Raw genomic sequence first — 25,408 nt, 5'->3', positions numbered from 1 at the left:
CAGACCCCTGCCCTCGGGACAGCGCCTTCCAAACCTCCCTTCCCTGAGGTCTGAGGGTCCCACCTTCACGTGCTCCCCACTCCTCCCACCGACTCCTAAACCGGCTCTCACAGGCTCGAGATCCAGTCCAGGAATCATTCTTGTGGCCTCTGCCTGTGCGGTGTGGGGTGGGGCCACGCGAGCACCGTGACAACAGCAGGTAGCATGTCTGTGTGACCACGAACACGGAGTTTACCTTCCAGCCCCCAAAAGGATCTTGGGCCCCTTGGGGGTCCACTCATCACAATCAAGAACTCCCCAAACCTAGAAGTAACCAAAACGCTTCCAACAGAGGATAGATGCTTGCTGCTGGAACGGGCACGGGAGCAAACAGGAAGCAGGGTCCCAGCAGCCGGCTGTGGTCAGGCGCCTGGGTTGGGAGTGGGCTGCTGAGCCCCTTGCGCAGGGCTCTGCCTGGGTACGTGCCTCGGGGCGACCGTGACCAACACACTGGCAGAGGCACACCCCCTGGCCCCGCCCAGGCAGAGTGTCTGACTCCCCAGAGGGACGCATCCCTTTCCAAGTATGGACGAGTGCTCTACGTGGGGAGAGATGCTTTTACAGGACAAATTATTAGGGAAAAAGCTCCAGGGTTCACTTTTGTGAAAAAGAAAAATGCGTATAACACAGGGACAGCATGCATCGCAAAGACGGGGCACCAGGGGCCTCCTCCCTGCAGTGAACAGGTCCACTTTTATATTAAAGGTTAGGAAGCGCTTCTTGGACTTCTCCATGGTCCCTAATTCAGAGTTGGACCACGTGTAGGTTCTTGTCTGTAATGATAAATATAAAATGGTGATATTCGACCAAGAAGGCTGTGTGCCTGGCCAGGACGTTTGTCTGTCCAGCTGGTCCAGGGCTCCCACACACGGGGGCACAGGACATGTGTTGAGGGGAAAGGAAGGGGTCTGTCAGCCAGCCAGCCGCAGGCGTCTGTGCAGGTTTGTGCTTTAGGCTGCGTCCAGAAGCATATCTGAAGTGCTGGGGACAGTGCGGGACTCGGTTCTGGGAAGCTTCTGTCGCCTCTCTGTCCCCTGGACAAGCTGGGCCTTTCTGGGGTGCGGGGCCCGCGTGGAGGAGGGGCAGCGGTGGGGCCGGCGAGCAGCTGCTGACCACGCCCCCATCCTGTCTCCCCAGCTACCCATACAGCGAGGACTGCAGCCAGGGCCGGCAGTACATGAACACCCGCTGCCCCGCCTGGTGTGACCGCGTCCTCATGTCTCCTTCGGCCAAGGAGCTCGTCCTGAGGGTGAGTGAAGCCTGGGGGGCCGGCTGGGGGGCGGGCCCAGGCTGGGGGCACCCTCCTGCCTCCGGTCCTCGGGCTGGGACATACCCGGGTTCTGGAGTCAAAACAGCGTAGACGGTCGGTCACCGGGGCGTCAGGAGTCATTTCACTTTATTGTGTGCTCGGAGAAGTCGACGGGCTCTTGTCCTCGGAAGAGCTCCTGAGCTGTGAAGTCATCCTGTTTCCTTAAGTTGTAAACCTGAGCTGAGTCACACAAACGCCAGGGGCTGGAGGCTGCGTGCAGTGCTGGGGTGGGGGTCTCCAGTTCCCGTAGCCTCTCGATTCCTGGGGTTTTCAACGCCCACATTTAACACAAAAGGACTGCTCTCAAGAATCAATATCTGCACTGGTTTTGTCAACACCATCAGTGAAAAAATACAGTAATGAAGTGCATTGACTCATCAGGCAGCAGCTCGGCTTCTGAGTGACATGGGCAGCCAGTCAGGAGGGGGCGGGTGGCCCCCCAACCTCAACCCAGGACGTCCGGGGCTCTGGCCACCACCCTGCACGGCCCCCGCACTTGCTATGAGGGGTCCCCTCTGTCCCCCGGGCCCAGACCCTCATCCAGAGACGCAGCTGGGAGGGCAGAGCTTCTGGGATGAGCTGCGTGCAGGCCGACCCCGCCAGCAGCCCCGTGGCCCCCTACGGAAGATCCTGCTGGCCTTTCCAGAGCGGGTGGCCCTGGACGCCCGGCTGCAAGCCAGCTCCTGGGGAGAGTCCTCCTGGACCAGGCTGGGTGCATGGGGCCTGCAGTGAGCATGCCCTGACAGGGCCTGGGGGCCTGCTGGACAGCTGGCAGGCAGGCCCCAGAGCCCAGCACGGAGGACGGGCCGTGGGTTCTCCCACAAGCAGGCTTTACGACATAAGCCAGACAGGGCAGACGGGCCCTGACTACACAGACCCTGCACACACGTGTGGCCTCAGACTCGGCCCCATGCTCTGCTGGGCCTCCCCCCTGGGCTCCGTGATGGGACGTGAGGAAGCAGAGTGGACAGTGGACACGGTGGGTCATAGCTGCCGGCTCTGAGCACACTGGGCCGGCGGAGCCCAGAGCTACGGCTAGAACAGGCGCCTCGGGGCAGAAAGGAGGTGAGGGTCATCTTCCAGGGAAAGGCATCTTGCGGTGAAGCCACCGGGACAGCTGGAGCGCCTGGAGTCGGGAGGCACCCGGGGCTGCAGAGTCCGGAAGGCGGACGGACGACCGCCACCCACACGTGGCCTCGTCTCCACTCCAGGGCTGGAGGTTTGATGCTGCAGACTCGCGGGCACGGAGCCTGGCTGGGTGGCCCGTTGTGGGGAGGGCCTGGAGCCTTCCTGGCGGGGGGCTCCCCCAGCGGGCCCTCCCCTGGGGCTCCAGCAGTGGTGGGCGTCACCGGCCCAGCAGCCGCCTCCCCGCGTTTTCGCGGCGTCATCCATCATGCCACGCTCGGTCAGCTCGGCATCATGTCGGTTCTGCTTCCCGCCCCAAACACGGAGGGGGCGACTGCCATGATGGATGCGCAGGGAGAAGTGCGGAGCCCGCTGTGATCTGTTTATCTGTCTTGCGATTATGCACTTGGAAATCCACAATTTTATGCTGCCTTTGTAAATTACCACGCAGTGTTTGATGAATGCTTCCCACTCCAGGGAGGCCGCCACGGGTGTGCAGGGGGTCTGTTGTCGCAGTTCCTGGCAGGCAATCCCGCTGGAAAGTAAAGCTGACCTCACACTTCCTACTGCATTAAGGATAATTCAGTTTATAGTCTCAGAGGCTTCAGCCACGGCAGTGAAAGCCCTGCCCAGCTGGAGCCGGAACTGACCGCCAGTGGCACACCCTGGGCGGTGCCCGCAGGCTGATGGGCGGGAGGCCTGTGCATGGGGCCCTGCTCTAGTGGCCGCTGGGCGCGGCCCTGTGGCGTTCAGGGGCGTCTGTTCTCCTCTGAACAGGGAGTTCTGGGTCAAAAACAAATGCCAAGGGAGAAAACGGAGACCGTTTTTGGTGCCAGGGGCACAACTGGAAAGAGAGCTCCCATCCGCCCTGATGGCCGTGAGCAGAGGCCACACCAGCACCCCGGGAACGTTGCCTCCAGCCCCCAAGGAAGGTTGCCGCCCTCCCGAGGCCGGAGCCCTCCCACCCTGCGAGCAGGGGCTGAGTGCTGCCCGGCCGCCTCCAGCCGCTGCCTCCCGGGGGGCAGCCGCTCCCTCCTGGGGGCCAGCTGCTCACTGGCAGTCCTGAGCCAGCAGGAGCCCCACGGAGGAGTGGGCAGGGTGGTGGAGGGTGGCACAGCCACAGGGCTGTCTCCGCTGCTCCCCAGGAAGCCCCCCCGTTTCCGCCTCCCACATCTCTTCCTCTGTTTGCTTTTCCCAGTCGGAGAGCGAGGAGAAGGTTGTCACCTACGACCACATCGGGCCCAGCGTCTGCATGGGAGACCATAAGGTGACTGGCCCGTGCGGGGGCGGTGGTGGGCAGCGGTGGGCGGTGGTGGGCGGCGGGCTGTCGGGGTGCTTCTCCTAACCCCCTTCTCCGCCTCCTGGTCCGGCTTCACAGACATGGCCGAGTCAGTCTGTGTTTAATTTCAATAAAGCACCAGCAGGTAGGTAGGTAGGGGGGTGGTGAGGCAGGTAGATAGGAAGGCAGAAGAGACTGGCTCACCAAGATGAAGTTCGTGTCGGAGACGGAGACTGTGTCCCATGGTCCCTCTGGAGGTGTTTCTGAGCCTGCACCCGAGCACCCTACTGGCCTTTGGTGTTTCTGAGCCTGCACCCGAGCACCCTACTGGCCTTTGCCCCTGCCGCCCCGGTGGGGAGAGATGTCTGTGTCGCTGCCCAGCTTCAGGGAACCACCCAGCGTTTCGGAACCAACCTTGGACGTGTGACTCTGCCCGGCCCCCAGCCTGCAGCCCCTCCGAGGGGAGTGGGGTCACGGGTCCTGTGTCCCCGGCGGCCCGGGAGAGACGGTCACCACTTCCCCTTCTTAGGCCGGCCGCCCACCCGAACCAGCGGCTGGATCCCAGGCCAGGCTCTGTCCTTCCCCATGTTCTCAGGGCCTGAATCACGGCTCTGAAATGACCTTTTACACCGATTTCTATGTGGAAATAATGCCATCTTAACGGAGCATGACGGCCCTGTGCCTTCCGCCTCGGGGCGCCCACGGCCAGCTCCCCAGGACAGGGTCCAGCGCTGGGCCCACTGGCCGTGGACGCTCGGCCCTGACGGCCTCTCTTCTCCCCCGCAGCCCGTGTTCCTGGCCTTCCGCATCGCGCCCGGGGCAGGTAAACCTCACGCACGTGTGCACAAGTGTTGTGTGGTGCAGTGACGTGGTGGTAAATATGCCTCCTTCCCTCGAGTTCACCTTTCTGAGCTTTTCCTGGTGTGTGTGTCCCCGTAACCAACGCCTGATTCCACGGCAGGGAGGCGATGCCAGCGCCTCGAGGGGACCCCCTGCGAGACCCCCCCGTAGCACGAGGGCCCACGTCCTCCGACAGCTGCGTCCAGACCCGCCCGAGCGCCACCGCTAGACGGCCGGCCCCACACTCTGCTTCAGCCCCGGACGGCGCTCCGGACAAGCCTCACATACCTCACCGTCGTGTCTGTCCATGTGGCATCAAGTAGAAACATTGGGTTTTTTTTTTAACAAGTCACAGTCCTGTTGCCAAAACTCTAATAGACAGCAAAAATCTGTATTTTAGACGTCACGGTTTTCGATTTTTAATCATTGTCAGCGTGGAGGAGCTTCTCGGGAGCAGAAACCCGGCGGGGCTCAGAGTCGCCCTGTGGCGGGGGCTGAGCAGGCCGGCCGGGCTCCACGACTGGGGGCACGTGGCCCCCGCTTTCGCTTCTGGAGGCCCCTCCCTGTCAGTCACTCTACTGCCACGTTACGTGGTTTTTGAATCACACTGCAGCTGCTTCCCATTTTTATATATATAAATATATATAAATATATACTTTTTAAAAATAATTTATAAACCTTACCAAAACTTACGCTAAATATACTTTCCAGTATGAATGCTTGAGTGTCATATCAGCAGTAGAACCAAGTCTAGGAGCTGGTCCCCCGCACGTCCACACGCAGAGCTGTCAAACCGGGACTGCGCCCGGTGGCGCCGTGGGGCTCGGACGGCCCGCGGCTCTCACGTGAGCAGTCAGACTCCTAGGCTTCCTGCTGTGTAATATTAAGAACTGAATGTGAAGTTTATAGCTAGCTCGGGTGTACCTTTCAAGAATTTTGTAAACCGTTTTGTCCGTCTTTTGTTACTGTTCTATGGTGCCAAGTATTCTACATAAAACAATAATATCATGGGAGAAATAAAAATAGCCTAGTCTGCTTCTGATAGAAACCGCTTTTAACATGGGCTGTATATAAACTATTAAGAGAAACAAACTGTCCTCGTCCCCGGTTGCCGCGCCTCCCACGGCCCGTCGTGACCCTGCCGCACGTCTCTGTCCCCGACACCTGGCGCAGCGGTCAGAGGTGGCGCCCAGCCCGAGGATGAAACACAAATGGCGTTTATTGATCTGCTTCAACACTACAGGACTCCCGGGCTGGGTGCAGGCGCCGGGCGGAAGCTTGGCTTAGGTGAATCACTACCCTCGCAAGCCGTGTGGCATCCACCGGCCGAGTCTGCATCCTTGACAGAATGATTGGGGTGTGTGTCAAGCTGTGGTCACTCCGTCCACGTGCCACACGGCCGTTCCGGCCCACAGTGATTTCTGTGTAGCAGGGTTTCAGCTGTTGCTCACTCTGGAGGCCTTTGGAAATGACCGCTCCGGTCCCTAAGCAATAAAATTGATCTTGGTGAAAACACCATTTGACTGTGTTCCCTTCTCTGGCTCTCCGGGCCCTTCGCAGGCTGCAGTCCAGATCACCTTGTCCGAGACCCGGGCCCCGAGTCTTGTCAGATTCTGTTATAGAGCTGAGCCGCAGTGGGAAGCAGAAAGAAGGTCTTTTGGACTGTTTACTGCACAGGTACCTACTGGGATTTACCCCTCAGCATTTTTTAAATGAAATTACATAAATGCATTGCTTTCCTCAAAACTTTAAAACTGGAAATTCCTTTGCTCCTAACTTAGAGCTGAGAGAATAGTTTTTACGCACATAAATTTTTTAAGTTCTCTCTTAAAAAGAAAACCAGTCAGTGGAAAGCATCTGTTTTTAAAATTGGTGCAGTTGTGTGGAAAAAAAAAGACTCAGCCTTTTACTCTTTTAACATTTCCAATAATGACTTCCAAGATAAATCTTACAATAAAATAACCCTTTATATTTAACTTTTAAAATTAACACCACAGTCATGCCCATGAAGCTGCAACCACGGGGAGCATCCAGTCTGGGGCTTCTCCTGTGAACCAGAGAGATCCAGCTGTTCACCAGAATCCTCGCCTCTGAGGTGGGGGTAAAGAACATGCCAGAGAGGAGGGCTTCCCTGCCTCTCCGCGGTGGGGCCTGGGGTGGGGGCGGGGTCTGGCTGGTGAGGCACCCTGGGGTGCAGGCCGAGCTGCCCGGAAGGATGGACCTCAAGGGGCCGCCAGACATGCTTCTGCTGCAAACCCCAGGGCCCCCAGAGAACTTCGAGCTGCTGGCGAAATTACTGTGGGCTTCTCTTTGTAGTCCTTTGAATTAAGTCGCACTTCCTACCCATAAAAAAAATCTAATAGCAGCGGATCAGCTATGGTGCTGATGAGTTTAAAACCTGATTTATTTCACCCAATGTTAAGGTTAGCGAGACTTCCGAAGTCTGCAGCTACTAAGGCTGGGCGGGTTGAATCTACATAATCAGAATAGAGCAGGTAGGCAGGAGCCGGGGCCCAGCGGCGCCCTTCACCGACCCCCCACCCACCCACAGCTACCGCGCAGGTGGGGCGGGCACCGGGAATGTGTTTAAACCTGCCCAAACCTCATCCACCGCAGCCGCGAAAGGAGGGTCCTAGCCCCGGGGTGGCCGGAAAACAGGAGGCCCTACCTGCTCCCTGCTCCGCCCCGCGCCGTCGGCTCCGCTCCAGCCCGCCGAGTCCCCGAGTCCGGCTCCTCGCGGCTCCCGGCCCGGGCCGCCCCTTCCCTCAGCGGACGGCCCGCGGGGCCGGGACGCCTTCCCCGCGCCGGTCCTCTCGGCGCCCTCGCTCCTGCGAGCTGCTGCCGCCCGGGCGCCCGGGACGCGGGGCGCCCGGCCTCCGTTGGGCCCGCTGCCGAGCCCGGCCCTTCCAGCCCCCGGCGCCCTTCCAGCCGAAGGCGCGGGCCCCGCGGGCTTGGACACTGGACAGCGGCCCGGCACGGCGTCCCCGGCAGGAGCGGAGGCCGCGCAGCCGCCTCGCCCGCGGCTTTCCGAATGGGAAGAAACAGGCGAAGGGCCTAGGGAGCCGTGGCTCCGACGGGGACGTGTTAAATAATTTATTGATTATACAAAGTGATCCCACCGGGACGCGGGGCGGCGGCGGCCCCGACGCCGAGCCCGAGCCGGGCCGCCGTATAACTTACTCTATAAAAATATATATACACACTGCGGCGCGGGCGGCTGGCGAGGGCGCCGGCCCGCGTCCGTACCCTGGTTGTCCGGCCCGGCCCCGCGCCCTCAGGAGGCGTCCCCCGCGCCGCCGCCGCACGGGCTGACCAGCGCCAAGTTCGGGGCTCTGTGCTTCTTGAGCAGCCGCGTGATCTTCTCGTCGTCCGAGTTGGGGTCCAGGGGCCGGTTGTACTCGTCGTCGTCGTCCTCCGCGTCCGAGCCGCCCACCTTCAGTTTCTCGGCGTCCGAGTCCTGCTTCTTCTTGGCCGACGCCATCTCCGCCGCGTGCCGCTTGCGCCACTTGGTCCGGCGGTTCTGGAACCACACCTGGGGTGGAGGGCGCCCATCACGCGGGGCCCCGGAGCACCCGCCGGCGGCAGCACGGCCCCTCTGCGGCCCGGGCGAGACGCTGCCGCCTGCGCGGACGCCGAGGGCCGCCCCAGACTGCCCCTCCGCCCCGGCCCCGGCCGCGGCGTGGCCGCTCGCGCGCCTTTCGCAGGACGCGGGGGATCGAGCGGGCTGCGGCCAAGCGAGCGCCGCGCGGCGCCGCCTCACCTTGACCTGGCTCTCGGTCATGCCCAGGGAGTAGGCGAGGCGCGCGCGCTCGGGCCCCGCCAGGTACTTCGTCTGCTCGAAAGTCTTCTCCAGCGCGAAGATCTGCTGGCCCGAGAAGGTCGGCCGCGAGTGCTTCTTCTTGCCGTCCTTGTCCAGGACCCCGCCGGCCTGGGCTGCAGAGGGGGCTCGGTGAGTGCGGCAGGCGGTCCCGCCCGCGCCCGCCCGCAGCCCCACGCCGAACCCGCGCACTGGCCACTTACCCGGGCCGGCCAGGCGGGGGTCCCTCCAGGGCGAGCCCTGCACCACTCCGGGCCAGAAGATGGGCGGGCGCCCGGGAAGCTCCGCCAGGGGCTTGGGATAGCCGCGCGCAACGGCGGCCGCGGGCCCGAAGTAGACGCCAGCCGACGAGGCCAGCCCGTTGAGCCGGGGCAGGCCGCCCAGGAGGCCGCCACCCGCTGCGCCCACCGGCCGCCCCAGGATGTCGCTGATGCCGTGCGGGGTGCCAAGGGGCAGCTGCGCGCCCAGGCCGCCCAGCGCGGGCGCCTTGAAGCCGGCCGGGCCCTGCAACGCATATGGGAACAGCGACGTCTTCATCTCGGCCATGTTGTGCAGCGCGGCCAGCGGGGCGCTGCTCAGCACGAACGCGCCCGGGCGGTTAGCGTCCATGGGCGCCGCCGCCGCCGGCCCGGACGCCCATCCGGGCCCTGCCGCCGCCGCCGCCCGCCGGCCCGGGAAGTTTGCGCGCGGCCCGGGCGAGCGCCGGGCGAGGGCGCCGACGGCGCGGAGGGCGGGCGCGAGGGCGGGTGGCGGCTCCGGCGCAGGGCGGGCGGCGGCGGGGGCGTTCCGGGAGGCGGCGGCGGCAGCGGCAGCCCCGGGGCCGGTCGGAGCGGCGCCGCGCGGGCCGGACGCGCTGATAACCGCGGGGCCCCGGCGCGGCGCGCGCGCTGATTGGCTGTGGGCGCCCGCGGCCCGGCCATTGGCCAGCGCCCGCCATCCGCGCGCCCCCGCCGCGCACTCCATGAAGCGCCCATTAGCGCGGCGGGTCCCTCCCGGGCCGTAAATTTGCCCCCTGATTTATCTCCTGGGGGACGAAATAAATCCCGTTGGATGGGAGTTTAGTTAGGCAAAGGTTTTAATGGGAAATCAGGAAAAAATACGAGAGCATATTTTATCACCGAGAGAATGCAGATTTGAGGATCCACTCGGCACACGCGTTGCGCCCTGTTCGGTGCAGAGGCGCCGGCGGGAGGGCGCGGGGAGCCAGCAGGCACTCTCGGGGTCGCGGCCCCAGGTTTGAGGGAGTACCGAGAACATTTCCGAGAACCTCCTGCTCCGGGATGCAGAGGGCACGAGAAGCGGAATGTCAGCGTCCACGGGCCGAAGGTTAGACTTGGCCCGCGAGAATCCGCTCTGTTTCCCCACCCAGTGGCTGGCGCCTCGGCGAGGCCTGTCCCGGGGCCGCCGGGTCGCGTGTGGTGGGTATGGGACCGGGTTCCCGTTCACTCCCGGCCCCGCGGGGCTGTACTCGGCCGGGCTGGGTCATTTCCCGGTCACGCGGTGGCACCTCATTCCCGGGAGGCAACCTGAACCCGGAGCTCGGATCTGGACGCCGCGCGGGACCTTACGCGCAGTCGCTCCCTCGCGTAGCGCGGCCGGAGCCTGGGGTCGGGGACCCTGGCAGACTGAGTCCGGGTCACGGGGCGTGCGGGGCCGCGGGCAGAAGTGCGGCCTTTTGACTGGCGCGCCGGGCGCGTGGTGTAGTCCTGGGGTGAGAACTCCTCCCACCTCGTAGGTGGTTGTGCGGGGGTTCAAATAAGATCGCCGTAAACTGCGGAGAGCAGGCGCCGAAGAAGCGCCGAGTACAATCGTGGACCTTGCCTCCTTGGTTCTCTTGGGTGGTGTCACATATTATTAAGTGATGATTATTACTATTATTCGCTGCCCGTTGGGAACGTGACGGGAACGCGTACCAACCGACGGCCGCCGATTCGTCGGAGGGGGGGCGGGTTGCGGTGTCTGCCAGCCGGCCTTTCTAACAACGACTTTCCCGTTTCACCCGGGCCGCCAGGATTTCGGTGGCACAAACGACAGCGGCCCTCTCGGCTCTGGGCAGGAACCCAGCGTCCCCTGGTACCGGGATCTCCAGGGTTCCATTTTCGTTTTGGGCAGTTCTACGAGTGTGGTGCTGCGAGTCCCTACGCCAGATCGCCTCTAAGAAAGCCACTGGCCGCCGGGCCTGGGCGGGCGTTAGGTGGCTCCCGCGCCCCGTGCTGTCCCGGGCGGCGCGCCACCATGCGTGATACCGGCCGGCTTCGTGTGCGGTGCAGCTCGTGCGCAAGGGAGTTTCTCTCTTCCCGCTTGCTTGGCCGGGCCGCACTCGCGGGATCCGGGTGCGGCTGCCCCGCAGGCGATCCGCACCAGCCGAGCCAGACCCCGGAAACCGAGCTTCTCCGCGCTCACTATGGCGGCTGAGCCCTGAGATCCGCCCCGGGCCTGGCTTGCGCCCCTTACCTCGGGCACAGCGTATGTGAGAGAGCGCAGCCGCGGATCCTTTTCTGCCGGGTTTGGGCCCCTCTGGGCTCCTGGAAGGCGGCAGCCAGGCCTCCCAAGCCTCTGATCAGGGAGGGAGGTCAGGACTTGGGGGAGGGACCAGAGGGACTGGGGCGGGGCCGCGTCAGGGGCGGGCCGGGCCCCTTCTCCCGACACTGCCGGGGGGAGCAGGTTCTGGATTGCTGCGGCTGAAGTCCTCTTGGCGGGCCAGGCGTGGCGCGCCCGGACGGTCGACAGGGCGCATTATCCTCCCTGAGACCTTGGTTCGGTGGCAGGAGGAGCACTACCGCTCTGGGCGCCGCGCTCTGCTCCTCGAGCCCCCAGGCTCAGGCCTCTGCATCCTCCTTCCCTCCGAGGAAACGGTGCCGACCCGCTCCCCTGCATCCCGGGGGAGCTTGCGCCCCGGGGCCCTCCCTGGGCTGCGGCCGGAACGCTTGGGGTCGCGAATGGGGCTGTGCTTGGCTCTCCAGGGAGCTGGATGCCGTGGGTGCGGGATGGGGGGGCCGGAGTGCCATTTGGAGGGGCCAGAGTGGGTTGAGGGCGCCGAGAGTGGGGTGAGGGCAGCTGCTTCTCCATGCTTCTCCATGCTGTCTGGCGGAGGGTGTCTCGGTGCCCTGTCCACGCGCCCTGTCCCGCCCCGCGCGCGGGGGTTCCCAAGCCCCAGACGCCCGCCCGCCTACCCTTCCGGACGCGGTGGCACGGGACAACCCCCACCACCATCCCCGACCCCAGCGCCCCAGTTCCGGGTGTGTAGGCTCAACCTGTTCCACCTGTCGACCCGCCATCTCCGGGCACTCCGGGGCTGCGTGCCTCCGCTTGGCGCCTGGCCCCCGCCCCACCTTCTCCTCCGGCGCTCCCGGGAGCCGCCCTCCCGGGTAGGACCGAAGGAAACGCCTCCCCGCCCCGGGTCGGCCAGGGGAGAGAGGATCCTGCGGGGAAGGAGCGCCTCGGGTCGCGCCGCCCGAGCCGATTCCGCCGGAACGGACGGGTCCGCCAATGCCCCCGCCTGGTGCCGAAGGAGAAGCCCCGCTAAGGACGGCGGCGGTGCGCCTCGCCGCGCTCTCACGTTGACGTCGCGGGCAAATGCGGAGCTCGCGGTTTGGCAGAGATCTTGACTTAGTCACGTTTATTTATCGGGTCATGCTCCCTGTCAGGCGCGCTCGGGGAGAGCCACGTGAACAGCGAACGCCACCCTGCACCCCGACGGGCACGACTGGGTGTTGTTCAGTCGCCAAGTCGTCGGGCTCTTTGCGGCCCCATGGGCTGCAGCAGGCTCGGCTCCCCTATCCCCCACGGTCTCCCGCAGCTGTTCAGATTCATGTCCATTGAGTGGGTGATGCCATCTAACCATCTCATCCTCTGCCGCCCTCTTCTTCAACAATAAACAAAAACCCGCAAGTCCGTGCAGCAGAGGAACGGCGGGACCAATGATGGCTGGGAAGAGGGAGGTCAGGGAAGGTGGTCCCTCAGGAGGGCCAGCCAGGACCAGCCGGTGTCCTAGCCAGGACTGGGTCAGAGCCTGGCAGGCGTGGGGCCGGGGGACGGAGGGGAGGAAAGAGGTTTGTCTCTGAAAGGAGCTTGGCTCCCGTCTCCAACCACGCAGATAGCTCTGAAGTTGGCAAACGGATGAAGATTTTTCATTTTGAGGGGCTGGTAAGTCGTGGAGCTGCCCCTTGTCCCAAGCACGCCTCTTCGATGGCTCCCTGCAAAGGGCAGAGGACCCTGGCTTTGTCCTCTCACGTGGGACCAGTCCTCGACCTCCGAGAGCAAGAGAAGGAGACTGCACCTGGGGGCGGAGTCAGGGGGCTGCTCACCAGGGGTTGGTGGGTCAAGAGAACTCATTGCCTGCCAGCTGGGGGCGCAGGGATGTCGGGTGGCGTGGCCCCCGGGGCCCTGGAGCCGGACAGGCCGCCTGATGGGCGCCTGTGCTGCTGGAGGGGCTCCCTGGTTCTGCATACGCTGAAGGGAGCTGGGTGAGCGCAAACCCAAATCCTCCCCGCAAACATCCGGGCCTGTCCCGCTGGTGCCCTCGCCTGGCCGACCCCGGAAAGGCAGCTGGCGGAACCCCTGCCCGCTCCGCTCCGCTGACCCCCAGCGCCACCCGCAGGGTGACTGCCTAAAGGGTCACTGCGGGCTGAGGGTGCGCCTGGGCCTGGGCGGGGGGGCGGGGTACGGGGGCCACGGAGAGGAGGCCCAGCGGGGCGCCGGCCCGACCTACCCTCTCCCCGCTGCTTGTAGCCCAGTCCTGCCCCCCATACTCCGCTTGGGTCTAATCCCCATGAGATGACCAGTAAGCCTCAGACCCAGGCCCCAGCGGCCCCCTCCCCTCTGACCCCACACCGGTCCCTTTGCTGCCGCCCTGCCCTCCACCACTCCCCGGACTACCGTCCGCTGGCTCTCCTCGTCCTGAGGCTCACTCTGCTCGGTCCACTCTGAGCCCCTCCACACTGATGCACCTGCCGTCAAGAGGGCACCTGGCTGCAAGGGCCCCTCATGGCTGGGGCACCCAGGTGGCTAAGTGCTACAGGGCCAAGAAACGAACATGAACCCAGTTCCAGGCTTCAGAGGGTTTTCCCAAAGCCTGGGCTCCCCCAGGGAGATCCCTATACTCAGGTGTCAGACACCATGGGCGTGTGGGGGGGTCCCTGAACGGGGCTTTGAGCCAAGCACCTTCCCTGGGAAGATGCTGGCAAGACCCTTGGCAGGTGGGAGGGGCCCAGCAGGTCTGTAAAGGAAGCGGCAGAGACCAGGGAGCAAAGGCCGAGGGGCCCGGGCTACCCGCCCCTTCCCGGCAGGAGGCGGCCTGGACAACGGCCAGGGCTCCCGGACCTGCGAGGAGCTCCCACCCCTCCCCCTTGCGCTGCGAGGCTCCGGCTTCTCTGGGCTGAAGCCCCGCCCCCATCCAGGGACAGGTGGGCGTCTCCCCCCTGCAGAGCCCCTCCCCGCGCCCCAGTTCCCCTTCTCCAGCTCCTGTACTTCTTTCAAAGTTATGCGTCTTGATACACGTAGGAACATCCCCAGATCAGTGCACAGAACCACACTATTCCTTCTTGTCTGCAGACCCCCGCCTCTCTCACCATGCTGTGTGCAGGCCTCACCTTCCTTCTGAAAGAAGCACCCAGTCGCCAGGTTGAGACTGTTCACCCGTCCAACAGAAACAGGGCGGCTGTGACCACGTGGCCTCCCAGGACCTGCGGCTGTGCATGGCCGCACGGTCACCTGACCTCACGACTCTGGGTCACTCCCTCCCGGGGGCACATGGCCTCAAGCCTCTCGTGCCTGCTGGGAGGTGCCCACGTACGAACAGACGTCCACCCTCCACTGACGTAGGCCCAGTTGTTTTCAGGCTCTTCTCAGGCAGCTTCTTAAGAGGGTGGCACCTTGCAGTCTCCTTGACTGGTGCACCTGGGCTCAGCAGGGCGCCCCATCTGATGGGCAGGCCCGGCCTCAGCCTCTCCGTCCCTGTACGTGGGCGGCGCTGGCCACACCCCCGCGACCCCGCCCACCTGGGCTTCCTTCCTCCCTCCCCGGGGCCCCGCCCCCAGGCCCGCTACCCACCCCCTCACACTTTCCACGTGAACGTCCAACGGGCACCGAGGCTGGGTCACCTCCTCATTTCCAAGGTCCTGCAAGGTTCTTGGTCCAGGACAGGCTCTGACCCACCAGGGGCCCAGGCTGCTAAGAGCTCGAGTGAAGGAATGGCTGGATGAACGCCTCACGGGCCGAGTATCGGGGGCTCAGGAGGGAACCGCCCATGCGGGTCTGGTCCACGCCAAAGGCATGGACAAGCCTGCCCCTCAACCTCCCCCGTCCACCCCCAGGCCCGCGGGCTCCCAGCTCCGGCACCTTTCTGGGGTTGCCATTTTGCTCTGCTTTCTGCTTCTGGGTGGTGCTCGGCTCTTGGAGACCTGTGGCCCCCAGTCCCTCGCAGCCACATCCAGGCTGGGCCGGGGTGGGGGGGTGGTGCTGGGGAGGGGCTCCAGCCCCCAGGAGTGCGGCTCCCACTCCCTCCCTGGAGGGGTCCAGCTGAGGCACGCACCCAGAATGTTCTGACATGAGCTGGAAATCACTCCCCACCCCGTGCCTGTGAAAACTGGAGCCAGGCAAAGGAGCCCAGAGGAGGAGGTGCAGCCGCATGGCGCCTCAGAAGCGCTCCTCGGGGTCCCAAGACTCGTGTCTCCTTCAGGGAAGGACAAAGACAGGGCGGCCATAAATCAGCCCCAAGCTCATCCCAGGCCCCCCGCCCCGGACCCCCGCACCAGACGCGCAGTCGCGTAATGATCTCTCTCCGGGGCTGCTCTCCCGGGGGTCTGACCGCGTGCCAAACGCGCTAATTGGGCGCCTAGCGCAAGATTTGTGTTAGGGCCTCGGCTCCAGCCTGTTCGCTGTGCTCCCAGGATGGCTCGGACAGCGCTGGCCAAGTGGACGCTTCCGGAAGGGCTTCTGGCTGCTCTCCAGGCTGCTCTGGATGCCGTGGGGGCTTGCTGGCAGGTGAGGGTCCAGCTGTGCTGTGACCAGCGTCACCCCCACGCCTGGGCCCCGCCGATGTCGTTGGCCGAGGCAGGGGGCTGCACTGATGCTATCTTCTGCTCCCGCCGCGGGCGGGGTCTGGCGCTCAGGCCCGGAGCGTCCATGTATCCCCAGGTCTTTATTAAAATGCCTCTTGGGGTAGAGGCGGCAGACAGGAGGCCAGTTAACGACTGAGCCTGACACGTGTACGTCGGCGTTATTGACAGGGTGACCCCTGCACAGTCACCAAGGGCGCCCAACGGCTACTTGGGGGAGGGCCTGCTTCCCGGAGACCCATGAGGGGGTGGAAGCTGGGGCGGGGCCGCCCCAAGGACCATCCCAGAAGGCGGGGGTCATCTCCAGGGGAAGATCTGCCGCTGATGGGAAACTATTCACACTTTTAAAGGGTCACTGGGCAGCTGGCTGGACCAGGAAGGGTTTCAGGGAAGCACGTTGAGGTCCCCGCCCCGTTCTGGGGTGAGGGGGCGGCAGGCAAGGGTCCTGGGTGGAAGGAAAGCCTCTCCACAGGCGCACAGGTCAGGGCTGGTGTCTGCCGCAGGCTGGCACCTCTCCTCTAGGCTCCTCAATGGGGACAGCAGTTCCCCGACTTTGAGGAACGTGTCTGCCATGTGAGGCAAAGAGCACCCCATGCCTCCTGCAATGCCTGGGGGGCTTCTGATCCGCAGCCCAGGCTGCCCACTGCCTGGCCAACCCCCGTCTGGGAAATGGGTCTCACAGGGCTAGGGAGGCAGTGAGCTGGGCCCAGAGGCTTGTCTACCCCAAGCCCCCTAAGGGCTTCAAAGCTGTGCAGCTGCCAGGCCACCAAACCCCTATGCCACGGGCACCCCCAGGGGCTGGCAGCCTGTGACATCATTACGAAGTTTGGTCTGCGGGATCTGTGAGCTTGCGTTCCACAGCCTGGTTGCCTCTTCCTACAAAGGGTCCCAAGAGGTTGTGCCTAATTTAATTCACCTCAGGAAGTTAATCCACCTTCCTGGCCAGAGTTCCTCCTGCCTTGCCCGTGGGGGTCCCGGGCACACAGCGGGTGTCCTGGGCTCATGGGGGAGGGGTCCGAGGCACACAGGGGGAGTCCTGCACATGCGGGGGGTCCCAGACACTTAGCAGGTGTCCCGGGCACACGGGCTCCCGTGCACAAAGGAGGGTGCGAGGCTCGCGGGGCGCAGGCTGGGTGCTCCCTGGGCCCCGCGGGCTCCGGCCGCGGTGGAGGCGGACTGACGGCAGAATTTGGATCCTGGTTCTGCTGTCAAGGTGTCTTTGATGGCCTCAGGCCAGGGCGGCGTTCCTGGCATCTTTGGAGAAATGACAGTTGACAAAAACCTGGGTGGAAAGCAATTTTGTCTCAAACAGAGCTTTTCTTCTGGTCATGAGGGTGACAGACACCAGCTGTGAAACACTGAACCCAGTGAAGACAGGAGCCGTCTGCCACGGCTCAGCGCGCACCCTGCGGCGTGACCGGCCTCCTTTCCGCTAAACCCTTCGCTCTCCCGCACGACCGCAGCCTGAGCACCTGCGGGGCCAGCACTACCCCGGTCCCCGGGGACATGACCCCTAAGCACCGAGTGTATGAAAGACGCCACAAGTGGGCGGTCTCTCTGTGTAAGACCCCCACCCAGAACTAACTCACACGCTCTCCAGTCCAGGCCCCTCTGCCCACCCCACCTGTGTCCCGGCACCCGCATGGCACCGCTGGGCAGGACCCAGGATCGCAAGCAGTTTTGTGGGTGTCCCACAGTCTATATGCCAGCGCCTTGGGTTTTCCCAATTTTCCACCTTTAGCAATTGTACTGGGAGGAAGGCGGGGTACGTGTGCAAACCTGGTGACCGTGCTGGGATGAGTCCCTCTGGGCCCCTGAGCAGATCTGGAGGTTCTCGAGATCATCCTGCTGACGGGCGTGGTTCCAGCAGTGCTGCTGGTCTTCCGTGCCCTGGTGTGCCGTGTCCTGCCTCGCTTCTCACCTGTGGTTCCCCCCCGTTCTTCCCCTTTGTCATCCGGTCTGCTTTTCTGCTTGTTTAGTCTTCCTCTGGCTAGGACACAACATGGAGACCTGCGAGGTCCAGGTGAGGAAGGTGGGGGCATCCCTGCCAACCAGGCAGTCTGCAGGTGACCTACAGACGTGTGTGACCAGACTGTAAGGCCTCTGAGGTCCAACTCAGAGCCACAGTTGGTAACAGTGGAAGCTACAAGCTGTTCTGAGGACAAACCCGGCACCAAAGTCCTTAAGAGTTAAAAAGTGACAGAAAGGCACAAAGAAGCAAAAAGAAACCAAATTGTGGCCGTGAACCTTGACTCACCTCCTCGTCCATGATGGCCCGAGTCAGACGCGGGGACTGGAGGGCTAAATGATCGGTGCTGGGATCTAGTAAATATATTGATTTCTCTGCTCTGAAAACAGAGACACGACCAAGTTACGGGAGCGACCGCACATTATTCACAAAGCAGGTATCAATAGTTTCACCGAAGTAAACAGACTGCTTGTCTCCTGGGAGAACAGCAACCCGGGCCGGGGCTGTGTGTGAAGTGTGAGACATCCGCGAAAACGAGCACGATGGGGGCCGCCTGCTCTGACAGCATTTCTAATATAATAGCACTTGGGGAAAATGTGCCATCATTTCATTAAATAGATTGTCATTTCATCGTTAAATATATGGACACTTATCCAGAGAAAAATCTCATAAGCAGCCACGGCACCAAACCCTGCCCTGGGGAGGAGCCTGCGCGGGAAGGGGAACAGCCTGTGAGAGGAGGGGGAGCCCGGGTAAGGGGTGTGGCCTGCGGAGGAGGAAGAGGTTTGGGGGAGGGGAAGAGCTTGTGGACGAGGGGAGGAGCCTGCAGAGGAGGGGGAGGGACTTGGAGAAGGGGCGTAGCCTGCAGAGAAGCAGAAGGGACTTGGTGGAGGGGCAGAACCTGTGGAGGAGAGGGAGGGACTTGGAGGATGGGGTGGAGCCTGAGAAGTGGGAGGGACCTGGGAGAGGGGCGGAGCCTGTGGAGGAGGGGGAGGGACTTGGATGAGGGGCGGAGCCTGCAGAGGAGGAGGAGGAGGAGGGACTTGGAGGAGGGGCGGAGCCTGCAGAGAAGCAGAAGGACTTGGTGGAGGGGCAGAACCTGTGGAGGAGAGGGAGGGATTTGGAGGAGGGGGTGGAGCCTGAGAAGTGGGAGGGACCTGGAAGAGGGGCGGAGCCTGTGGAGGAGGGGGAGGGACTTGGATGAGGGAGTGGAGCCTGAGAAGTGGGAGGGACTTGGGGGAGGGGTGGGGCCTGTGGAGAAGTAGGAGGGACTTTGGGGAGGGGTGGAGCCTATGGAGGAAGGGGAGGGACTTGGAGGAGGGAGTGGAGCTTGAGAAGTGGGAGGGACTTGGAGGAGGGGCGGGGCCCGCGGAGGAGGGAGAGGGCATATGGTGCCTGCCTTCCTTCTCGCAGTGTCCAGTGTCCACTTCTTCCCCGTGTTTCCTGTGTACATGATTCCTTTTATTAACTCAAACATCAAAGGTCCACATCCTGGGAGCTGACTGGCTGTTGGTCAGGACGGATGAGGCCGGCCTGCGTCTGTCTGAGCTCGAGAACCGAGAACCGTCTTTTCCCGCCCTGTTGACTGCGGGTCTGTCAGCAAAACTAGCGACACGGGCAGAGGAAGCTGGAGCCCCAGGGGCGGCTGCGCGGTGCGGTCAGCAGGCGAGGTGGTTCTGGCCATGGGGTGCTCATGACGTGCGGTTCCTCTGAGCAAGCCCCCTTGACTGGACCCGAGGGCCCCAGACCTGCTGGGCCGCAGCCCCGGGCTCATTCAGGAGCCTCTCCGCTCTCAGCTGGGGCCCTCCTGAGTCTCCACCCTGCTACCCCCATGCGGGACGTTCACCGCGAGGCCTGCCTGGGGTCCAAGGAGCATGCCAGGACTCGGGGCTGGTCCCTGCAGCCGGACAGCCTCCTCGGTTACTGCTCGTGCCTGGAGAGGCTGGGGAGGACCTGCGGGCCGGCGGCGGAGCTCCGGCCCGCGGTGGGGGGTGCCATGTGAGCGGCTACAAGCTCCTCCAGCGGACTGCAGAGTCAGCTAGAGAGGCAGGCTGAAGGCCACGAGGGGCAGGCATGGAAGCACCCTGATCGTGGGCTGCAGGGCAAGAAGGCTGCAAGGGGGCATGACGGGGGGTGCGTCGGAGGTGGACAGCCCCCCGGATCTGGCCCCTCCATGCCCTGCCTGGGGCAGCTCTGGTCAGGACCAGGCTGCTGTCCTCCAGCTGATCGGAGCCCTGAGTCTGGGCAAGATCGTTTGTGTGTGTGTGTGTTTTTTTAATATCGTTTGTTTTTATCTTAACGTCTCACTGCATATCCAAACTGGCTCTGGAGCCAGCAAGTCAGGGGGTGATTGGTAGCTTTGTAATACTGACCCTGCGGCCGGGACACCTGGGTGGTCGGGGAACTCAGATGCTGAGGCCCGAGAGTCCTGGGACTTGGAGGCCACGGCCAGGCCAGCAGAAGGTGGTTCAGGCTGCATACAAATCTTCTTCCCCCTTTTACTTAAATGCTGAGATTTCGGCCCTAAGGATGATGTCTGCACTGTTTTCGGGAAAATCCAAACTAGCCTGTTTTGAGCGGCTGGAGGGCCGATAGGCAGCCAGGGTGGGAGCCTTCGGAGGGCAGCCTGCTCCAGGATGCCAGCCCTCAGCAGACGGCCGCACCTGTGGCCACACCTAGCTCTCCTCACTTGTCCCGGCTCCTGAAACTTGTTCCCATCACCTGTCACTGCCCCATCACTCCCGGGGTCAGGGGTCAGGTGTGACAGCTTCCATCACTACAGACGCCATCCTGACATGGTCCTTGGCCGCAGCGGTGGAGGTCAGACACGCCCCCCTCCCCGGGCTTGTCCCCCTCCATGCCCCGCCTCCACTGCCTGCCTGGGGACTGTTCCCACTGTTCCAGCCCCCGCCCAGACCCAGGCTCGTCCAGTACAGCTGCCCCCCTAGAGGCCTGCGCCTCCCTGGGGAGGGGCTCTTGCTGGCCCCACAGATCCCTGGAGGTGGCCCCCCAAGATCCTCTGGATGGCAGCCCCCCCTGCCCGCCTCCAGTGTCCTCCACCAGATAGTATGCATGACTTACATGGCTCAGCTGGTGAAGAATCCACCTGCAACGTGGGAGACCTGGGTTCGATCCCTGGGTCGGGAAGATCCCCTGGAGGAGCCCATGGCAACCCACTGTAGTATTCTGGCCTGTAGAATTCCTTGGACTGTGTGTGGTCCATGGGGCCGCAGAGAGCTGGACACGACTGAGTGACTTTCACTTTCACTTTAATGGAACAGTAAACCAAAACCCCTCTGTAGAACAGCCACTTGGCCCTGTGGAGGACAGACGCCTGGGCCCCCCATGTCCACCTCACCAGGTGTTCCAGCAGAGTCCCCGGGGGGTCCCTGCCTGCCGGCTCTATTCCTGGCCTCTGAGGCAGAGAACAGGAGACCCAAGCTGCCACTAGATACATGAAAAGATGGTCAACTCACTGGTCAAGGAAATTCCACCCAAACTGCCCCCGAGACGCTGGCCCCCGGCATCCCTGAGTCTGGGGGCTCCAGCCGCAGCTTCTTCCAGGGGCGGTTCTGAGCCCGAGAGCTGAGCAACCTGTCAGAGCATGGTTCCCGGGCGCGGGGTCCTAGGGCTCAGGCAGGGAGGCCCCTGGTCCCCCCCCCCGGACTGTTTGCCCCCAGAACCCCTACCCCAGAGCCTGGCTCAGAGTAGGTGCCCAGAAGAACAGGGAGGGTGTGGGGGCACCCTGATCCCAGGGCTCTGGGCCGAGGAAGCCCCACCTTATTGTCCTGCTGCCACCTCTCGCCGTGTGTCACAGAATTAAAATCTGTAATAAGAGAATTTAAGAGCTCCCCATCAGCTCCATCCCGGCCATTAGCCAACAGCACGGGGTGTTAATCTAGTCATCTGCCTCTGGTCTCAATGAATTGTGATAAAAACGTCAAACAATTAGATTATCCTGGCCGCCAGCACCCTTGATTGAGTGGCGAGGCAGGGCACGTCCCTTGAATCACCCTGACAAAGGGGCTGCTCACTGCAGGGAGTCCCCCGGCCCCTCCATTTCCACGTCGGGGCACGGTCCATCCAAGGCCAACACAGGTCCCGGGAGCAGAGCTGTCTCTCAGGAGACCCCCTTCTGGGCGTGGGGACCCCGGGGGGCCAGACTGATGCTGGGTGGAGGGGAGGGGCAGGCAGCCCCCTCCCCTCCGGGACAACCCCTGGGAGGCTAAGGTCACGGGCCCCTCCCAGAGCCCCAGAAGGGCTGCCCAAGGAGAAGCCCCTGGTCCAGGGGAAGACCCCTCAGTTGGGCTGCCACCTGGAGGGAGTTTGCAGCGGCCGCTCCCCAGGAACCACGCCGCCTTCTTCTTTGTAAGGGTAGAGACATGCTGAAAATTGATTTCTCTGTTGGAAATGGGATAATGAGACTGGTTGTTTCTATCTCCATCATCGTCATAATAAAATGAGAGGACGTGAAGTAATATTGTATGTCTTAATGCAAGGGAGCATTAATTGAATACAAATGGCCTTTCTTGAAGTTGCTGGGTTATATTTCAGACATATGGGATAATGATGCCAGTTAATCATTTTTACAAGATATAAAATTACTGGCTCCTCCAGGAAGATCATTAAGGAAAACAATTGTTCACAGCAATTGAAAATAGAGTTTTAATTATTTAATACAGAAATTAAACTATTAGAGACCAGTGTTGAATGAGGGAACTTAATAGAAATTTATATACAAGAGTCTGTGAACATTTTAGCTTTATTAACCCACCTAATTTCTTAATCCCAATCAACCCAGAAGGGCTGTTTGAGCTGTGAGAGGGAATTAACTGCTGGGAGAGGAAGGTGGGCCCAGGTGCTGGAGGCCCTGGGGGACAGGGGACCCGGCTGGAACCGTAGGCCTGCCCTCTGGAGAGGACCAAGGCAGGTACCCTCACGCAGACGGGCGAGCTCTGGGCCAGGACAGACGGAGGCCCGGATCTCCCTCGAGGTGAAAGCAGGGGCCACGTCCTGGGAGACGGACCTTGGTCTGTGCCTGGTGATGCTGTTCTGTGGGATTCCATGAGCAAAAGGGTGCTGCCCGGGGGGTGGGGGGTGGGAGGGGGGAGCTGGGACCACCCCTGGGGCAGATCATAAGAATGGGAGCCCCCTGCCCGGGCTGGCCCGGCTCCACAGCCCACAGCCCCCAGACCCCCAGCCATGAGGGGGACCCTGGGCTCCTCACCCATTCAGAGATCCCCCCAACCCAGTGGCCCTCATCCCGGGGCACTGGAACTGTCGTGTTTGCAGGCAGCCTGTCTGAGGGTAGGAAGGTTTTGAGCAAGATTCTGACTAACATCTCAAAATGACAAGGCCTTTACCAAGTGTGAAAACACCAGGAGCTCGCTGTAGGAAACAGAAAATCAGTGCTTTTCTCCCTTTAATTTCCCCTTAAATTTCCTACAATAAAGCATACTGCTAAAAGAAACTCCGTATTTTAAAAATGCGGAAACCACTATTTCCAAGGTGTAAATTCAGAAAGCAAGTTGAACTTTGAAGCAGGTGATTGACTAACAGAAACCGATCGGTCCCAACCCCGGCTGCTGGGAGCCCCCCGACCCCGCCGCGTCCTGGGCGCCGCGCTGTCCGGGGAGGCCGGGGTTCCAGGACGACCAGCTCAAGGTCGGGGAGCTGGTCTGGACTCTGGAGCCCAGGCTGGCCCCGAGCCAACTGCTGCTCAGGAAGGGGGAGGCTGGGTGGGGGCAGGGCGGGGATCTCCAGGGGACGCTGCCCCCGCCCCGGCACCGGGGCACCCCGTCACCCCTCTGCGTCCTTTCTGGAACACTCACAGCTTGCAGGCCTGGCCGCCCTTTCTCAAAGGGCTGTGCACTGTTGGAATTACATTGTCTCCTATTATTACCAATAAATTCCAAGTGATCTTTTCTCTCCTTATAGTTTTTAGGGTTACATAAATTTCACCTACGCAGTTTTTTGTGCTTGAATATATTACAGAATGCCACTTGTGTTACAGCAGCTAATTGATACTGTGATTTGTCATGTTGCCGGCACATAACTCAGAGGGCGGCTGAAGCCCCGGCTACACGGAACAGCACTCACATTTCTCACAGGAGAGGCCCGGCAGCAGGTGAAAAATGTGACTCTGCGCGGATGAAGTATTTCCAGAAGCTTTTATCCTTGTTGTCTGGGTCGGTGCCAGCATCTTTCTAGAGGGAAGCTCGTATTTCCAACGCTGCTCCATTTGAATTTATTCCCTGGTCATTAGCGCTTTTTTGAAAAAAAAGAAAAAAGAAAACGGGAACAAATATGCGTATATGTTTGAAGAAAAGAAAAAAATCAAACATAAAAGAGGGGACTTGTCACCTCAATATAATCAAAGATGAGCTCTTAAAAAACTTCTTATGGTGAATTAATTATAGATTCACAGGAAGCTGCAGAAACAGCGCAGGCAAACCCGGAGCCCGGGCTGGAGCTGCGACTGGGCGGACCCGCGTGCTGCAGGCCCCGCCACGGGGGTGTCTGTGTGACGTGTGTCTGTGTGTAGCTTCTGTGTCTATGTGTGTGTGTGTGTGTGTATGTCTGTGTTGTTTCCCTGTGTTTGTGTGTGTTCATGTCTGTATGTCTGTGTCTGTTGTGTGTCTGTGTGACGTGTCTGTGTGTAGCTTCTGTGTCTATGTGTGTGTGCCTGTATGTCTGTGTTGTTTCTCTGTGTTTGTGTGTGCCCATGTGTTTGTGTGTGTCCGTGTCTGTATGTCTGTCTGTTGTGTGTCTGTGTGTGCATGTCTGTGCGTGGCAGGGCACGGCGCAGTGTTCTCCCACATGTAGATCTGTGGCTCTGTCACAGCCAGGGTGCAGAATCCGCTTTGCCCCAAGGCTTCCATGGGCCCTGTTCTCTCTGCTGTTCTGAGCTTGGAGGATGTTGTGTGAACGACATCACAGTGGATGATCTTCTTGGTGTTGGCTTCTCCACTCAACACGATGCCCTTGAGGTCCAATCCAGCCACGCGTGGCTTCCTTTCCATCATGGGCGTTCCAGCAAGTAAAGGCGCTGTCTGCTTAACCACTTGAGGTGGAGGCCTTTGGGTTGGTTCTAGTTTTTGCTCTAATGGGATGAAGCTGGCAGACACATTCATGCGGGTGTTTTTGTGTGAACCTAAATTTCCATTCCTCTGGGATCCATGCAGAGGCTGGCTCAGGTGCTAACTGCACACGCAGTTATGAAAACCTGCCAAGCTCTTTTCCAGAAGGGCTGCACCGCTTTAGGTTCCTTCCAGAGACACATGGGAGACCAAGGATTCCTGGCGTGTTTGCTTTGCCATCTCCGGTCCCTCGATTCAGGGGAAACGAGGTCTTGGCCCCAGTCTCCCTGCTGGTTCTTCTGCCTGCCCCTGCCACCAGCCTGTCCCCTCCGGGTCCCCACAGCCCTGCGGAGCTGGGTCTGCCCTGCAGCTGTCGGAGCACAGACCAGGCCGCCTCTGCCACGGGGCCGGGACATCAGGGCTGCCGAGTCCCACGCCAGCCATGCCACCAAGGCATTTGCAGTGGACACCCCAGCCCTTCCCACCCCTTTGGCAAAGCCCCACGGGGCCAATGGGTGAGATCCCGGGCTGGGCCCCCGGGCGTCCTGAACACACGGTCACCTCTACCCGGAATGTGAGTCCCACTCCCAGGTGGAAAGCTGGGGCAGGGACGCCTGGGGGCTCAGGTCGTGGCCACACCCTCCCTGTGAGTTTGGATGTGCTGGCATCTGCGCCAGGCGGGGGGCAGAACCAGGACGGTCCCTACTTTGGGGGCACAGAAACACAGCTCGGAGGTGATGAAGCTGTTTATTGAAGCACTTGGACAGACCCGTGTCCTCATTAGGAGCAAAGGCATGGAGGCCTGGGGCCCCAGGGAGAGCCTGGAGAAGCAAGGGGCCCGGGGTCCAGGCAGCTGTGGGGTGGGCCCAGGTACCCCCACCCGCCCCCAGGGA

At 62.0% G+C, this 25,408-nt stretch overlaps 2 protein-coding genes across 5 annotated transcripts in view; one reads left to right on the top strand and one right to left on the bottom strand.

Moving 5' to 3' along the window:
• INPP5A (inositol polyphosphate-5-phosphatase A) overlaps window positions 1-6,110 on the top strand; it is a 145,805-nt gene extending 139,695 nt beyond the window's left edge. For 2 of the 4 annotated variants that reach the window (XM_070363979.1, XM_070363981.1), the window contains exons 13-16: window positions 1,177-1,288; window positions 3,672-3,740; window positions 4,539-4,575; window positions 4,714-6,110. In XM_070363979.1, the coding sequence (XP_070220080.1) occupies window positions 1,177-1,288; window positions 3,672-3,740; window positions 4,539-4,575; window positions 4,714-4,763 (268 nt within the window). In that variant the 3' untranslated portion in view covers window positions 4,764-6,110. Of the gene's footprint in view, window positions 1-1,176; window positions 1,289-3,671; window positions 3,741-4,538; window positions 4,627-4,713 lie in introns of all 4 variants that reach the window. The other 2 variants (XM_070363980.1, XM_070363982.1) reach the window with 1 other exon arrangement.
• A 1,606-nt stretch (window positions 6,111-7,716) lies between these two features.
• Window positions 7,717-9,089, bottom strand: NKX6-2 (NK6 homeobox 2). The gene is made up of 3 exons (XM_070363783.1): window positions 8,613-9,089; window positions 8,353-8,525; window positions 7,717-8,124 (listed from the first exon to the last, which is right to left on the bottom strand). Exons 1-3 carry the CDS (start codon window positions 9,016-9,018, stop codon window positions 7,867-7,869), a joined length of 837 nt encoding a protein of 278 aa, XP_070219884.1. The 5' UTR covers window positions 9,019-9,089; the 3' UTR covers window positions 7,717-7,866.
• Window positions 9,090-25,408: the final 16,319 nt, after the last annotated feature.

This window comes from Bos mutus, chromosome 26, assembly GCF_027580195.1.
Source record: "Bos mutus isolate GX-2022 chromosome 26, NWIPB_WYAK_1.1, whole genome shotgun sequence".
Classification (NCBI taxonomy): domain Eukaryota; kingdom Metazoa; phylum Chordata; class Mammalia; order Artiodactyla; family Bovidae; genus Bos; species Bos mutus.
Note: the sequence above shows the minus strand (reverse complement) of the source record. Positions and strands in the feature narration are given on the sequence as shown.

Bases quoted from the DNA above. Each gene is read 5' to 3' on its own strand.
- NKX6-2 (XM_070363783.1), bottom strand. From the start codon at position 9,018: ATGGACGCTAACCGCCCGGGCGCGTTCGTGCTGAGCAGCGCCCCGCTG. The intron at 8,526-8,612 runs GTAAGTGGCCAG...CCCCCTCTGCAG, and splicing joins CCCCCGCCTGGCCGGCCCGG to CCCAGGCCGGCGGGGTCCTG. The intron at 8,125-8,352 runs GTGAGGCGGCGC...CCTCCACCCCAG, and splicing joins TGACCGAGAGCCAGGTCAAG to GTGTGGTTCCAGAACCGCCG.